The sequence below is a fragment of the Micromesistius poutassou genome (assembly GCF_964030765.1).
Source record: "Micromesistius poutassou genome assembly, contig: SCAFFOLD_5281, whole genome shotgun sequence".
Classification (NCBI taxonomy): domain Eukaryota; kingdom Metazoa; phylum Chordata; class Actinopteri; order Gadiformes; family Gadidae; genus Micromesistius; species Micromesistius poutassou.
Genome location: NW_028180100.1, coordinates 1 through 16,922, shown reverse-complemented (window position 1 = coordinate 16,922; position 16,922 = coordinate 1). Strand labels below are relative to the sequence as shown.

General features: G+C 45.8%; 1 protein-coding gene across 1 annotated transcript; it reads left to right on the top strand.

The window, feature by feature from the left end:
- Nucleotides 1-1,187: 1,187 nt before the first annotated feature.
- Nucleotides 1,188-16,715, top strand: LOC311371146 (NLR family CARD domain-containing protein 3-like; the record flags this gene model as incomplete). Its single annotated transcript, XM_084489361.1, is given in 10 exon segments — nucleotides 1,188-2,167; nucleotides 2,308-2,427; nucleotides 2,729-2,842; nucleotides 3,035-3,135; nucleotides 3,779-5,564; nucleotides 7,920-8,093; nucleotides 10,191-10,364; nucleotides 10,541-10,587; nucleotides 16,172-16,675; nucleotides 16,678-16,715. Coding segments are annotated over 10 exon segments (3,180 nt in total). The 5' UTR covers nucleotides 1,188-2,045.
- Nucleotides 16,716-16,922: the final 207 nt, after the last annotated feature.

Below are 16,922 nucleotides of genomic sequence, written 5' to 3'. Positions count from 1 at the left end.
TAATCACGGAGTAGATAAGGTAAGATACGTTCAATCCATATCCGTTTGAAAAACATGAAAGGGCAACGAAAATCCCGGTCGGATCCATCCGATCGTGTGTGTGTGTGTGTGTGTGTGTGTGTGTGTGTGTGTGTGTGTGTGTGTGTGTGTGTGTTTCTAATCTGTGTAATCTCTCGCTCATTCGTTATTATTATTATTCGTTATACACAATTACATACATACATTACGTTATATACAATTCGCTTATACACACGATTATACACCGGATTTCTGAGACAAAATCCGGGGAAATTTTGGGTTTTTGAGGTAAAAACCTCCAAACATGAAGTGTTTTTGTCATAGAAAACTATAACGGGGACGCTGCCCTGGGTGTGTGGGGGGGGGGGGGGGGGGGGGGAGAAAGATAAGGGGGGGGGGTCTTATACACACGACAAGCATATCTTTTCATTTATATTGATTCAAAATATTAACCTACTATTTTAAAATGAAAGAGGCTGGGGTTTAGTTGTATATACTTTGTTTATGTTGTTCAGTAGTATATGCCTACATGAGGCCGTAAAGCAGTTAACAGAGCTGAGGCGGGTCCTCGGTAGTCTGTACTTGGAAATCCGGACTTGCCAAGTACAGATTTAAGTACGCACTTCCAAGTCCGCCTACTTGGTATTGAGAAGCGGCCGCATTGGATACTGGGCGCAAGAAATGCGGCCGCCATCTTGGAGCGGTCGACCGCTCCACTCTGACGAGCCGTGGGCCGCCATCTTGGAGCGGTCGACCGCTCCACTCTGACGAGCCGTGGGCCGCCATCTTGGAGCGGTCGACCGCTCCATTCACTGTAATCTGTTTGGTGCAATGAACTGTCAGCGCATTTAATTTATCAAACCTCGCTGAATACCAAACTGATGTTCACACGGGTTGTTCTGCTGCAAAGGTCATACATGTAGCTATGATACAGACACACGGCGGGTTTTAATATTCATAGTGGGCATAAACAAGACTCCTTGACAAAGCAGTTTGGTACGTCGTGTGTGCGTGTGTGCGTGCGTGCGTGCGTGTGTATAACCAGTTTACTACTGTTTATATTGTCTTTAGGTTACTGGTATATAATAATGACCAGTTTACTACCGTGTATATTGTCTTTAGGTTACTGGTATATAATAATGACCAGTTTACTACCGTTTATATTGTCTTTAGGTTACTGGTATATAATAATGACCAGTTTACTACCGTTTATATTGTCTTTAGGTTACTGGTATATAATAATGACCAGTTTACTACCGTTTATATTGTCTTTAGGTTACTGGTATATAATAATGAGTTTACTGTAGAGAATACATCGTTAGTTCATGTTTTACTGCTTTACTGACCTGTAGTAAATTCAACATTGCGTTCAATATTCAACTGATTTGTTTGTCTTGATGCTCAGAATGTAGAGAAGGACGTGACAGAAGTCCTTTCAATGTGCTGATATTTAAAAGGTTTAATATTTGTGCGTATTGACTGGGGATTGACAGTTTTATAGATCCTATAGTAGCCTGTTGCTGGACTGTACCACTTTCACAGGGGGGTTCCTGTGGGTCTAGACTCGATTCCTATGGCTTAAACCACAGCTGGAGCCAGAGAGAGAGCCTGGAGGGAGAGAGAGAGACCCGTTGGTCATAAGAGGATACCTTATCGATGTGTTGAGCTTCACCAGTTGATTTATATGGAATCTGTGGTTCAGTAAAGTGGCAGAATTCAGACTTTGTTCCAGTGGAGAAATGATTCTAACGTTCTTCACTTTTAATTGTACCACAATGCATTTATTAAGTCTATTGTGTATCTTTTTTGTGCAGTAGTTTAAGCACAGTTACAGTCTCCAAGGTGTTTCATTCTCATCTCTCAGTTCTCATGTGCTGTACACATCTGTACTGTAGTGAGGGCAGTGTGGGTATGTTGTTGTGGGGTTCATATTGATGGTCTATGACGTCCATAACGCTTTAGTGTGACGCAGTCACAATGATCTTCTCTTTCAATAAACAGCTAAAGTTCAGAAGGCAAATGAAGTGATGGATGAGTTGTGTTTGTGTCCAGGTCTCCAGTCTACTATGGATGAGGAGAGAGAGGAGGGGGGTCCTACCTCTAAGACCACTCTGTCTGGGGAACATGGCCGCCGGAGCAAAGCTAAGAGGTAAGAAGAGGATCTCTCTGTCTGTGACTGTTGTCCATCTCAGAGCTCAGCAGTGATACATCATGACTCCATCATTAGTCTGAGTAACAGCTGTGTGTGTGTGTGTGTGTGTGTGTGTGTGTGTGTGTGTTGTGTTGAAGCCCAGCGCAGCAGCAGAGAGCAGACTCCCCTGGACCCAGCAGTGTCTCCATGAAGAGTGACCGCTCTATGGATCCACCTGACCGGTTTAAAGATGGAAATCACCAACCTTCTAAGACAAGGTGAGGATTCAGCCGATACATCAGGGCTGTTCAACTGGCGGCCCGCGGATCATCTTGATCTGCCCGCCCATCGTTAATCAGAACATACCAACGTCCAATCACAGGACCACTTGGAGATGGATTGGTTCATGGCTGAGGCCGTTTATTCTGCTGTTTGAATCGTGTGAATGAAATGAATATTAAGACGACTTGTAGCAGACTTTACAGGTTTAATGTTAGAAGGTTCAACGTCTTTCAAACTGCTTTTATTGAATCAGTTTGATCTTTCTATCCTAACTTCCAGATGGTTCTTGTTTTTCAGAAGGAGGCAGCAGAGAGCAGACTCCCCTGGACCCAGCTGTGTCTCCATGAAGAGTGACCGCTCTATGGAGCCACCTCTTACCTTTAAAGATGGACGCCCCTCCAGAGAGGAGAGGTCGGAGTTTCAGACGATAAAACAGACCAGTTAGTTGTTATCAGACTCTACTGATACCCATGTTTACAAGTCAGGAAAAATACAATAGATCCTGTGTGTGTGTGTGTGTGTGTGTGTGTGTGTGTGTGTGTGTGTGTGTGTGTGTGTGTGTGTGTGTGTGTGTGTGTGTGTGTGTGTGTTCGTTCTCCACAGACACCAGGAGAGGTCAAAGGTTACCAGTGCTCAGTCTGTACAGCAGCATCAAACAGAGAAGGAGATGAACCAGGAGGAAGTGGCCCACACACTGGGGGGCGGTAAGAGACTCTTACTTTGAAGACAGAGGAGACTATTATTTTGAAGGGCAGAAGAGACTCTTACTTTGAAGACAGAGGAGAAATTATATTTTTAAGGAGCAGTATGAGACTCCTATTTGTTCTTTTCGGACTGAATGACTTATAACTTCAATGTAGAGACATCTTTCCTCTTTGGGGTTGAATGGTTTCATCCAGATATGTAGGGTTATTGTGGGGTATCAGGTTGAATGGTTTGATCCAGATATGTATAGTTATTGTGGGTCTATCAGGTTAAATGGTTTGATCCAGATATGGAGGGTTATCGTGGGGGTATCAGGTTAAAGAATGTTAAACATTATACTGCAGATCAACAGCAGAATAACTCAGTGGAATAGATGCAACACTATCTTGTTATATCAGCATAACAAGTCACTTTAGACTGATTCACCATCATTATTACTATTATTAGACCAATCATACTGCTGTGGAAATAATAGTCCTGAACATTTTGAATCTGTAACATGCAGTCCTTGTCACGACCAGCTTCTCCGACCACAAGTTATGAAGCCACTAAATATCATTGAGTTGATAATTTAACAGGAAATATTGACCTGTTTCCACTGACCTTCCACTAACTTATGTCTTCTGTTGTTTTCACTTTTAGGATCTGATGCTGTCGAGTGCCAACATAAAATCAAGTCTAGTTTGGAGAATAAGTACAGGCGTGGGTTTGAGGGAATCGATAAAGCAGGACATTCAACACCTCTGAAGGACTTCTACACAGAGATCTTCATCACAGAGAGAGGCAATGGAGAGGTCAACCAGGAACATGAGGTCAGACTGATTGAAACAGCTTCCAGGAAACCAGCCTTAGAGGAAACACCAATCAGATGTGAGGACATCTTTAAACCCTTACCTGGAAAAGATCAACCAATCAGGACAATAATGACAACTGGAGTGGCCGGCATTGGTAAAACCGTCTTAACACACAAGTTCACTCTGGACTGGGCTGAAGGCAAAACTAACCACGACATAGACTTCACATTTCTCCTCACTTTCAGAGAGCTGAATTTACTGAAAGGGAAAGAGTTTAGCTTGGTGGAACTTCTTCATCACTTCTTTATTGAGACCAAAGAAGCAGGAATCTGCAGATTCCACCGGTTCCAAGTTGTCTTCATCTTGGATGGTCTGGATGAGTGTCGACTTCCTCTGGACTTCCAGAGAAACCCGATCTGGACTGATGTCACAAAGTCCACCTCGGTGGACGTTCTGCTGACAAACCTCATCAGGGGCGACCTGCTTCCCTCCGCTCGCATCTGGATAACCACACGCCCTGCGGCAGCCAATCAGATCCCTGCTGAGTGTGTTGGCATGGTGACAGAGGTGAGAGGGTTCACCGACCCACAGAAGGAGGAGTACTTCAGGAAGAGATTCAGAGAGGAGAAGCTGGCCAGCAAGATCATCTCCCACGTCAAGACATCACGAAGCCTCTACATCATGTGTCACATCCCAGTCTTCTGTTGGATCACTGCTACAGTTCTGGAGGACTGCTTCAAAACATCCCAGAGAGAAGAAGAGATGCCCAAGACCGTGACTCAGATGTACAGCCACTTCCTGAGGGTTCAGTCCATACTGGGGGACAGGAAGTATCATGGCAGAGCTGAAACAGATCCACACTGGAGTTCAGAGAGCAAGGAGATCATTGTTTCTCTGGGAAAACTGGCTTTTAACCAGCTCGAGAATGGCAACCTGATCTTCTACGAGGCAGACCTGGCAGCGTGTGGCATCGATATCAGAGCAGCCTCAGTGTACTCAGGAGTGTTCACCCAGATCTTTAGAGAGGAGTGTGGGCTGTACCAGGACAAGGTGTTCTGCTTTGTCCATCTGAGCCTCCAGGAGTTTCTGGCTGCCCTTTATGTCTTTAAGCACTTCATAGACACTGGGGTCAATCTGCTCTCAGAAGAACAACCAAACTCTGGGGAAGATAAACTCCTCCTCCTCTACCAGAGTGCTGTGGACAAGGCCTTACAGAGTGAGAACGGACACCTGGACTTGTTCCTCCGCTTCCTCCTGGGCCTCTCTCTGGAGACCAATCAGATTCTCCTACGAGGTCTGCTGGGAAAGACAGGAAGTGGCTCAAAGACCAATGAGAAAACAGTGTCTTACATCAAGGAGAAGATAGATGGAGATCTCTCTCCAGAGAGAAGCATCAATCTGTTCCACTGTCTGAATGAGCTGAACGACCGTTCTCTAGTGGAGAAGATCCAATATTACCTGACATCAGGAAGTCTCTCCACAACATCTCTCTTTCCTGCTCAGTGGTCAGCTCTGGTCTTCATCTTACTGTCATCAGAAGAGGAGCTGGACGTGTTTGACCTGAAGAAATACTCTGCTTCAGAGAAGGGTCTTCTGAGGCTGCTGCCAGTGGTCAAAGCCTCCAAAACATCTCTGTGAGTTCACTAATATAATGTATGTATGTATTACAATACACACAACACTATATACATAAAATGTAATATAATATATATATATATATATATTATAATATATACTAGAATATAAAAGGTATAATAAAATACAAATTGTATCTGTACGTTCACAGATAACATGTATAATAATACACACAAGATAATATACATAAAACTAGATAATAAAAGTTATAATAACGTAGGAAACATCTCTGTACGTTCAGTGATAATGTATTATATTACACACAAAATAATTAATACTAGGATATAAAAGCAGTTACGATTTATTTATTTAACATACTCCCCAATCATAACAATCATAAAAAATGAATCAATCAAAAAATGAATCAATAAAATCAACAATTAACAATGATTCGCCGAAGGTCTCGGGGGCTATTCCCCACTACTCACAGAGCCTGAGCTGAATCAGTTTTATATAAACTACACGTGAACACTCCAAAAATAAACAAGATTACACTTTTTGCCAGGATTTATTTGTTTTTATGAGCGGTTTATTAGTTTTTATTAGCGTGACGAGACGACCGTTGTCGTAGATAAAATACAACATCTAAACAAAAACTAAGAGAGATCGAGGAAGCCGAAGGTTTGAGTGCTAAAGATTTTATTATCACTTGAGAACAAGCAACGACAAAATCCTGAGTTGGTTTGACAAAGAACTGAACAGCCACTCTCTGGCCCCTGCTCTTATGCTCCATCGTGCCCATATATCATCCATACGTTGCTACCCCATCCCATGCATTTTCCCTTATTGGGAACATGTGGTGCCATCTCCCTGCATTCTTTGCTTATATGGTGACATATTGCCCGTCCCCATGGACCTCCTTGAGGCCCATCTAAACAGAGCGTTCCATTCTGTGCAGTCCCAACATTCTAAGAACATATATCAGATACACAGAGCATTTCTTTGGTTGCTTAGTGTTTCTCCACACTTATTTAATTAATATAGCATACTGGGCAAGATGTTGACTGCATAACAAATTTCTCCTATACCATTACGCACGCTCCCCAATATCCCGAGATAGTGAAGGGACAGAGGGGGGAGAGGGACAGAGGGGGGACAGAGGGGGGAGAGGGACAGAGGGGGGAGAGGGACAGAGGGGGGAGAGGGACAGAGGAGGGAGAGGGACAGAGGGGGGAGAGGGACAGAGGGGGGAGAGGGAGGGACGGAGAGGGTAAGGGAGGGGGGGGAGGGACGGAGGGGGGGGGGAGGGACGGAGGGAGTACACACAACGAAAACATACATAATAGTAGAATATAAAAGTTATGATAACATAGGAAACATCTTTTGAGGTTAACTTATAACATCTCAATATACACAACGTTATATTGTGTAACCAGGGTGAAAAGTCAAACTCAAAAGCTCTATTATGAAATAATAATTAAAGAATGAATAATAATTGTTCATCAATAATTAAATGCACCTGTATTTAAATATGTTGCTATAAGTATAAATAAATAGTTATTGATGAGGTTACATGCATAAATATACGTTCATTATTAATAAAAGGTGACCCACTATTTTAAAACGTTTAACCTTGTTCAGTAGTTTGGTTATATGGACGCTTTGGGTTTAACCAATAGGATGCGTTGATACAGAGACTTCAGGGTCATCTGGGGGAAAGGTGAGAGGTCACGAGTGAGAGAGGGAGGAGACAAAGGAGGAGAGGACTTTATTCTCTGTAGAGATCGCCCAGCTGAATGATATTTAAACATTTACTTATTAGTTGTAACCAGTAGCGGCGCCGAAGAATTATGATTGGGGAGCTACGGGGGCTAGATTGTTTATAGCAGGGGCTAATACATTTGGACTATTCACAGAGCCTGAGGTGAATCATTGTTTTATATAAACTACACGTGAACACTCCAAAAATAAACAAGATTACACTTTTTGCCAGGATTTATTTGTTTTTATGAGCGGTTAATTCGTTTTTATTAGCGTGACGAGACGACCTTTACGCGCTCCCCAATATCCCGAGTTTGAGATCTCAATCTCGGGATATTGTCCGATATCCAGAGATAGTGAACCAATCAAATTGCTCCATCTTAGGAGGTTCACGTGTAGCATATACTACATTTAAATATCCAGTGTTTTAAACATTAGTTAAACTAAAAACACTTTTCTAATAAAGATGAAGACAATAACTTAATTATGTTAAAAGTAAAAGTTACACAGATAATTAAATTAACATTTATGGATTGAATGTATTTCAATTAATAAAACATCTCTAATTAAAGTTTTCAACACGTCCTTTTATGTAAAAGATGTAAAATATTTTAATCCCAGTTCCTAACATGTTGTGTTTATTGTGTGTGAAGGCTGGATGGCTGTGATCTGTCAGAGAGATGCTGTGAAGCTCTGGCCTCAGTTCTCAGCTCCAACTCCTCTAGTCTGAGAGAGCTGGACCTGAGTACCAATGATCTGCAGGATTCAGGAGTGAAGCTGCTCTCTGCTGGACTGGGGAGTCCACACTGTACACTGGAAACTCTCAGGTCAGTTTTACTCAACGGTCAAACACTTACAGAGGGGGGGGAGGGACAGAGGGCGGGATGACACATGTGCACGAGTACACAAGAAAAAAAAAATCATCCTTGCTGCGAAGCGGTTTTCTATTTAAGCAATAGATCACGACAGGCTGTGAAATGTTCTCATTATACCACAGTTAAGGGGCGTTGTCCGTCCCTCCGCTGCACGTCGGGACAGACAACGCCCCTTAACTGTGGTATAATGAGAACATTTCACTGACTGAAGTGATCTATTGCTTTTATAAAACGGTTACGTAAGTATGGCGAAATGAAAGTCATAGACACCCTCAATTCTGAAAGAGCGAGCTTGGTAGCTTGGTTCGCCGGCAATTTAGCCTACTATCGAGTTCACTCACCGTGTGCCTATTGCTTTACAACATTTCCACCCTCTCCATCAATCAACATATTTTTAGGCTTCAGTGAACTATGCTATTACTTTTATATATAAATAGACAACAGTTCAAGTTAGGCGTGGAGTGATACGGATCTCTATAAACTGAATGGACGTCATAGCTGTGTGTATGCGCTCATTATACAACAATTGGGAACCAATCAGATCGCTTGATTTAAGCCACCCGTTTTCTATTATCTCTCATATCACTGTGGGGGGAGTTGGCATATTGGCGCCCCCTCCGGCTGCAGGCGCCCTGCTCGCTGAGAAGGTGCCGTCAGAGAAGCTGTATGAGAAGTAGTGGTGGCTCGTTCGCGAACAAATCAGTTTGAACGAACGACTCTTTAAAACAAACCAACCAACCTGATTCACCGCTCTTGTTCGTCGTCGTTCGTCTCGTTCGTTCTCCGAGACTCGACTCCCAGCTCCACCCACTAGTCGCTGAGTCGCGCTGACTCGCGAGTCACCGTTCGTTCACTGACTGTGTTTAGCGGTGAAGACTCGAGGACTGAGAAGTCACGAGAGTCAGCCGGGCAACAAGTGAAGAACGGTGAAGACTCGAATGAACGAATGAACGACTCTTCTTGGCGAACTGACCGACGCGAACTGATTCATTCAAACAAATCATGAAATCTACCATTAGTGAGATGGGGAAAGGGGAGGGGGGGGGACAGTTCACCTCTGGGTCTCCATAACGGACAAGGGGGGGACGGGGGTCCACTGTTAGCGGATTGAAATCCTTATTGCAGCCTGCAGGGTTATGTGATCAACATACGGAGGAACGCGGTCGCTGAGCTGCCCCAACATGAGACGTTAAACTCAGCTAGAACCGCCGCCCACCACGTCCACCATCATCCAAAACGTGATGTCAACAGACCAACAATAGTCTGAAAGCCTACAGAGACTATAGATAGTTAATGTGACGATCACGTTATTAAAAATAGACTTGGAGCGATGATTTACAAACTATCTTTTTGGGAGCATGCTTTTACAAGTAGTTCGCCGCCCCTCCTGCCCATATGGACGGCCCGGTACAGAGCAACACTCTAATGGAATGAGTGGCTCAAGTCAGGCACACCTCGAATTTCTTGCAATTGAGAGGGGGGGGGGGGGCGCTCGGAGGGGGTCTCACCCAGGGTGTTATTCAATGTAGAACCGCCACTGCCTACCATCCATCTGTGTCCATTCATGTGAACAGATTCACTCACTTTAAAAAGGTTTAAGTTAATGTTTTGAATGCATAGGGGGCAGTGCTTCATTTGAGCCGGAACACGCCGGAACATGTTCCAGCACCTCCTGGGTCACTGAAAAATGAATCGCCTAAATGAAAAAAAACAATTACTGTTTGTGTGTTGAGTGTGGTTTTCTGTCTAGTTAGTCTTTATTCCCCGCTGAAGTTCCACTAAAATCTAGTGTTTGCATTTTAGGTTTGAGGTGAAAGATGGTAAAAAATTTGCACCCCTTTACCCTTTAGTTGTTTTTTTACACTACTCTAAAACTTTACAGATTTAATGATCAAACAGTTAACTTCCACATCAGAGGACGTTGAAAAGATTTACCTCCAGAAAAGTAATAGTTCACACACGTGTGTGTGTGTGTGTGTGTGTGTGTGTGTGTGTGTGTGTGTGTGTGTGTGTGTGTGTGTGTGTGTGTGTGTGTGTGTGTGTGTGTAGGTTGTCTGGCTGCCTGGTCACACAGGAAGGCTGTGCTTCTCTGGCCTCAGCTCTGAGCTCCAACCCCTCCCATCTGAGAGAGCTGGACCTGAGCTACAATCACCCAGGAGACTCTGGAGCTGCGCTGCTCTCTGCTGGACTGGAGGATCCACGCTGGAGACTGGACACTCTCAGGTATGGAGAGGACAGCTCACCACTCAGGGACAAAGTCTCCTACAGGGATTCAAGCCGCTGCTAGATGAAGCGGTTTGAAAAGGCAGCTGTCACTCATGTTGTGTAGAACGTGATGAGACAGCAGATGATGAAGGTGAATGTTTCAACATGCTGCTCTCACTTTGTTTCTCCCCCAGTGTGGAGCACGGTGGAGTGTGGAGGCTGAAACCAGCTCTAAAGAAGTGTAAGTGTCTGTTTGATTCATCACAACACACACTCACTATTGGGATGGAAAGTCCATCCACACAGCAGGAGGTGACGTCCGCTCATTCACATGTGGACTTGTGTATCCGTATGTGTAGCTATGTTTGCCTGTGTTGATGTGTGTCTAGTATGTTTGTGTAGGTGTGTGTACGTATGTGTACATGTCTATGTACTGTATGTATGGACCAGGTCTATGGTACCAACAGTTAGTTTCCAGCCTGTATATGAGCTCAGCTGGTTCAGTCTGTTGTTTACACAGGTGGATCACAATGGATGTGTATTGGAACCTTTCAAAGTCGAATATCTTGAAAAGTATGTAGACTATAGCTTAGATATTACAGAGGATTAATCAGCTCATCATGATGAACGTTTTGATGTATAATATGTGTATGTTGTGTAAATATTGCGGGAGTAGATTCAGTGTATACATTTTTCATTGTTTTGACTGGGACAACCACTCACACACACATGGGATTTACATTTACGTTTAACTTAAAACATCTTATAAACAATATGCACTACTATTTCTAAAGCTATAGCACACTAGTCCACTATAGTAGCTATCATCTGATATGATTTAGTCTTTCTATGTTCATTTTTGTAGAGAAGATGAACGTGAAACAGGAAGAACAGTACTAGTGATGATGATGATGATGATGATGATGTGTGCAGAAGGGTTCAGTAGCTCATCATGTCTTGTTCTCCATCAGATGTCATCAGATCTGACATGGGGATCGAAGGAGAGGGTGGGGTCCAGGATAACACCAAGATTGCGTGCCAGGGGGGAGGGAGTGATGGTCGAGGCGTATATATTGAGAGTGGATTTGGTGCCTATGAGAAGGAGCTCTGTTTTGTAGAAAGTTGTGGGTCAGCCATGTTTTTATTGTAGAGATGCAGGTTTCGATGTGGGTGAGGGGAGGGTTTTGGGTGGTTTTGGTACTGATGTACATCTGAGTGTCATCTGCGTAACAGTGGAAGTCGAGATTGAGTTTGCGGATGATGTGACCAAGGGGGAAGAGGTAGCAGATGAAAAGAAGGGGGCCGAGGACTGAGCCCTGAGGGACCCCCTGCGTGACAGGAGAGAGGGTGGATGTGTGGCCAGAGAGGGAGACGAACTGTTGCCTGTCGGTGAGGTAGGAGGTGAGCCAGTCGAGTGCGGTGCCCTCAACAGCCTGTTGGCGCAGCCTTTTGAGGAGGATGGAATGGTGTACAGTATCAAAGGCTGCGCTGAGGTCTAGTAAAAGCAGGATGTTGAGGGCACCGCAGTCTGCAGAGGTGAGGAGATCATTGATTACTTTGACAAGGGCAGTTTCGGTGCTGTGAAGCGGGAGCCAGACTGGAGGGGTTCATAGAGGTTTTTTGACTGGAGGGGTTCATAGAGGTTGTTTGACTGGAGGGGTTCATAGAGGTTGTTTGACTGGAGGGGTTCATAGAGGTTGTTTGACTGGAGGGGTTCATAGAGGTTGTTTGACTGGAGGTGGGTGTGGAGTTGGGCGGTGACAATGCGTTCCAGAGTTTCGGAGAGGAACGGCAGGTTGGAGATGGGGCGGTAGTTGGAGAGGTTGGCTGGATCAAGGGTGGGCTTTTTGAGGATGGGGGTGATGGAGGCAAGTTTGTAGACAGAGGGAACATGACCAAGGGATAGGGACTGATTGAAGAGGGTGGTGAGGTGGGGGGTGAGGACAGGGAGGCAAGCCTTGGTTAGAGTCGTTGGGAGGGCGTCGAGAGAGCAGGTGGTTGTCTTGGACGCAGTGATGATGTCCAAAATGTGGGAGGAGTCAACAGGGGAGAAGGCAGTGAGAGAAGGGGAGGGTGGGTGGTCAGGGAGGGGGGGGGGGATAGGAATGGTGGGGGTGGAGGAGTTACTAACGGCGGCAGTCAGGGAGTTGTTGATTTGGGAGATTTTATGGTTAAAGGCGAGGAGGAAAGAGTTACAGAGGTCAGGTGAGGAGGGTGGATTAATGTCCGGCGGCTGGAGCAGTTTGTTGACGGTGGAGAACAGGATGCGGGGGTTCCGGTTGGTGCTGTTGATGAGGGTGGAGAAGTGGGCGGATTTAGCAGCATGGAGAGCGTCACGGTAGGAGGAGATGTGATGTTTGTAGGCTTCGGCGTGAACGGTGAGGCGGGTTCGCTTGTATAACCGCTCGAGTTGGCAGCCAGTCTGTTTCATGGTGCGGAGTTCCGGGGTGTACCAGGGGGCGGAGTTAGTGAACGAGACAGAGGAAGTCTTCCAGGGGGAAAGGGAGTCAAGGGAGTCAGAAAGGATGGAGTTGAGCATGATGGCATAGTCGTCAGGGGAAGAGGGGGCAGAGTCAGGGGGGAAGGCAGAGGACATGAGCTGGGAGAGTGAGAGTGGGTTGACTGGTTTGATGTTGCGGTAGGAAATGGAGCGCTTTTTGGGATTATGGGGTGAGGGTAGAGGAGCGGAGAAGAGGATGCAGAGATGATCACAGAGTGGGAAGGGGAGAGGATGGGGGTTAGATACGGGTAGGGAGGCGGAGCAGACTATGTGGAGGATATGGCCTTTGGTATGGGTGGGGATGTCAATGTGTTTGGTGAGGTGGAAACAGGCGAGAAGGGAGAGGAGGTCAGATGTCAGTGGGGCGGTCGGCTTGTCCGTGTGGATGTTGAAGTCACCGGTAACTAGGAGGCGGGAAGAGAGAGAGGACGCAATGGTGAGGAGTTCAGACAGTTCAGAGAGAAAAGATGGGTGTGGCTTCAGAGGACGGTAGATTAGAACAGTGGTGATGGAGTTGGGGAGGGAGAAGGCAAGGTGTTCAAAGGATGAGATAGATGGGAGGTTGAGGTTCAGTTCAGTGATGGACAGGGATTGTTTATGAAGAACGCCAACGCCTCCCCCTCGGCCAGAGAGGCGGGGTTTGGCAATGTAACTGTAATTGGAAGGAGTGGCTTGATTGAGAGCGTAGAAGTCCAGGGGCTGCTGCCATGTTTCACAGAGGAGGAGCAGATCCATGTTATTGTCCAGTAGCAGTTCAGATATAACGGCTGATTTGTTGGAGAGGGAGCGACAGTTCAGCAGTGCGAGGGAGATGGATGGGGGGGCAGGGGAGGGGGAACGGAGGTTAGTGAGGTTGGCAGTACGGCAGGTGGGGGTGACGGGGGGGCGAGAGTTAGTCCAGAGTGAGGGGATGGGTGAGCCATGGGGGAGGTGTTGGTTGCGAGAGGGGCCAGAACCTGGATGGATGTAGCGGCGTCGGCGGAGGATTCCGGCTGTGCTGGCTGCAGGGGCAGCAGCAGCAGCAGCAGAGAGACGATGGTTATTGTTGAGGCGGTGAAGGTCAGCGGCGGTGTAGCTGAGTGGGCCAGAAGTTGGTGGAGTAGAGGAGAGAGTCCTAAGAGTCTGGAGTAGCAGGAGTGATAATCCAAGGTGGAGACGAGACATGACGGCGGATGAAAGAAGGCCGGGTAGTATATTGGTGGTGGCTAGTAGCTGATTGGCTAGAAGCAGGGAGGCAGTGAGTTGTGTGTTGTTGTGTAAGACTTGCGTGGATTTCTGACTAAAACTTTGCGGACGCCAAAATCTGGAAAGCTGATGCTCACAAAAAAATCTGGATGTATCAATCCTTGCGTAAGCACGATTTCACACAGATTCTCTTTGTACATCCCAATTAACGTGAAATTGAGCGCACATGCACGAGCCCGTCTCTCCACCCATTTCCATCTCCACCCGTCTCCTCCCTCATTTAATATGCTAATTCGTATAAATAAACCTGCAGTAGTGCGCTCGTTAGGAGAAAGGAGAAAATGGAGAAAGGAAGAAAAAACAACTTTAGTGAATGCGAGGTGGAGGTGCTGATTTCGGAGGTAGAGGCCAGAAATAAGATCTTGTTTGGCTCTCTTTCCTCCGGAATCAGCACCAAAAGCAAAAAACTGGCGTGGGAAAACGTTGCCAGGTCGATCAATGAGGTTGGGGCCGAAAGCCGAACTGTGGCTGACATTTAAAAAAGTGGTCGGACAACGTCCACCATTGTAGTCCACTATTGTAGTCCACTGTTGTAGTCCACTGTTGTAGTCCACTATTGTAGTCCACTATTGTAGTCCACTGTTGTAGTCCACTATTGTAGTCCATTGTTGTAGTCCATGAGGGAGAGAGAGAGGCCGTTTCTCAATGTGGGTTCTCGTCTGTACTTGTGTACTTTGCGTTATCGTGAAACGTCATCAGTCGTAGCCCAAGTACTGTTCCAATTCCAAGTACGCATCAAGTCAAGTACAGTCGTAAAACCCGTGTGTGTTCTCCATGCGTTCTTAAACTGGCCGTTCCACCGAGGACGCATCGGAGGTGACTTGTGTGGACTTGGACCGTTAAATATCCCAGGATGCATTTCGCATTACCATGTTTTAAAATATTAGTATGTAAGCTATAATAATAGGCTATATATAGGAACATTTGACATATATAACAAAAATGTAGGCCTATTCATTCAAAATATTGACATACTATTTTAAAATTAAAGAGGCTGGGGTTTTGTTTAATATAATTTGTTTTTATTGTATAAATCGCTGATAGAGGAAACCCATCACAACGGCAACGAAAATCTTGGTCGGATCCATCCGATCGTGTGTGTGTGTGTGTGTGTGTGTGTGTGTGTGTGTGTGTGTGTGTGTGTGTGTGTGTGTGTGTGTGTGTGTGTGTGTGTGTGTGTGTGTTCTAATCTGTGTCATTTATCGCTCATTCGTTATTATTATTATATCAATAGTCTACTCTCCAACTACATAGCCAGTTAGGCACGCGCATCTGTACCCTACATATAAAAAGTTGTGTGAATAGCTTATACACACGATAAGCATATCTTTTCATTTGTATTCATTCAAAATATTGACATACTATTTTAAAATGAAAGAGGCTGGGGTTTAGTTTTATATCATTAGTTTAAATTGTTCAGTAGTGTATGCCTACATGAGGCCGTAAAGCAGTTAACAGAGCTGAGGTGGTGACGTCACAGGTGCGTACTCGCGTCCTCGGAAGTCTGTACTTGGAAGTCTGGACTTGCCAAGTACGCACTTCCAAGTCCGCGAGTCCGTAGTTTGCGTACTTGGTATTGAGAAACGGCCAGAGACTAACAAAGACCACACTACCCTCCACCACGTGACTTTAACCAGACTCCTCCAGAGTGCTGTGATGTCCACTGATTGCTCAACGAGCAACAGCTGAGGCAAACGGCTAGAGTGAGACCAACTGAGAACGAATCCGGAGTGAAACTAAAACTGTGATTCTGAAAAAAGTATAAATGATATCGAAATTCTGATTAAATACTATCGAAGATACAAATGTGTAGATTTGTTTAATAGTTTGAGTGATGGTAAACGGTTGAATTTTGACCAAGTTATGATGTCTGAAGTGTTGAAGGGTGTGTGTGTGTGTGTGTGTGTGTGTGTGTGTGTGTGTGTGTGTGTGTGTGTGTGTGTGTGTGTGAGCGTCCTCGGATTTAGCATCCTAGCATATCTAAGATGTCAATGCTTCCAGCAGTACTAGTGATGATGATGAGGATGAAGATGAAGATGCAGAAGGGTTCAGTAGCTCATCATGTCTTGTTCTCCGTCAGATGCCTGTGAACTCACACTGGACCCAAACACAGCCCACAGACTCCTCTCTCTGTCTGAGGACAACAGAAAGGTGACGCGGGTCGGAAAGGACCAGTCGTATCCGGATCACCCAGAGAGATTTGACTCCTGGTCCCAGGTGTTGTGTAGAGAGGCTCTGACTGGCCGCTGTTACTGGGAGGTAGAGAGGGAAGGAGGTGTTTCTATAGCAGTGACATACAGAGGAATCACAAGGAGAGGAGTGGGTCGTGACAGCCTGCTTGGAGTGAACAACGAGTCCTGGAGTCTTGATTGTTATGATGATCGTTACTCTGCCCGGTACAACGGTAGAGAGACAGACATACCTCTCCGCCCCGCTGGCTCTACCAGAGTAGGAGTGTATCTGGACCGGCCTGCTGGCACTCTGTCCTTCTACAGAGTGTCCCCAGGTGGAGGAGGGTCCTCAGACACACTGACACACATCCACACCTTCAGGGCCTCCTTCACCCAGGAGGACCTCCTCCCTGGGTTTGGGTTCTGGGGGGAGGCCTCAGCGTCTCTGTGTGAGTTATAGTCTCTCTCTCTCTCTCTCTCTCTCTCTCTCTCTCTCTCTCTCTCTCTCTCTCGCCGGGGCCGGGGCCCCGTTTAGGTTAAATGTGTGTGTGTGCACACACACATTTAACCAGTTAAATGAACCCACGGTTCAAGTGCATGTGTGTGTGTACACACACACACACACGCACAAACGTGTGCGCACACACACACACTGCTTTT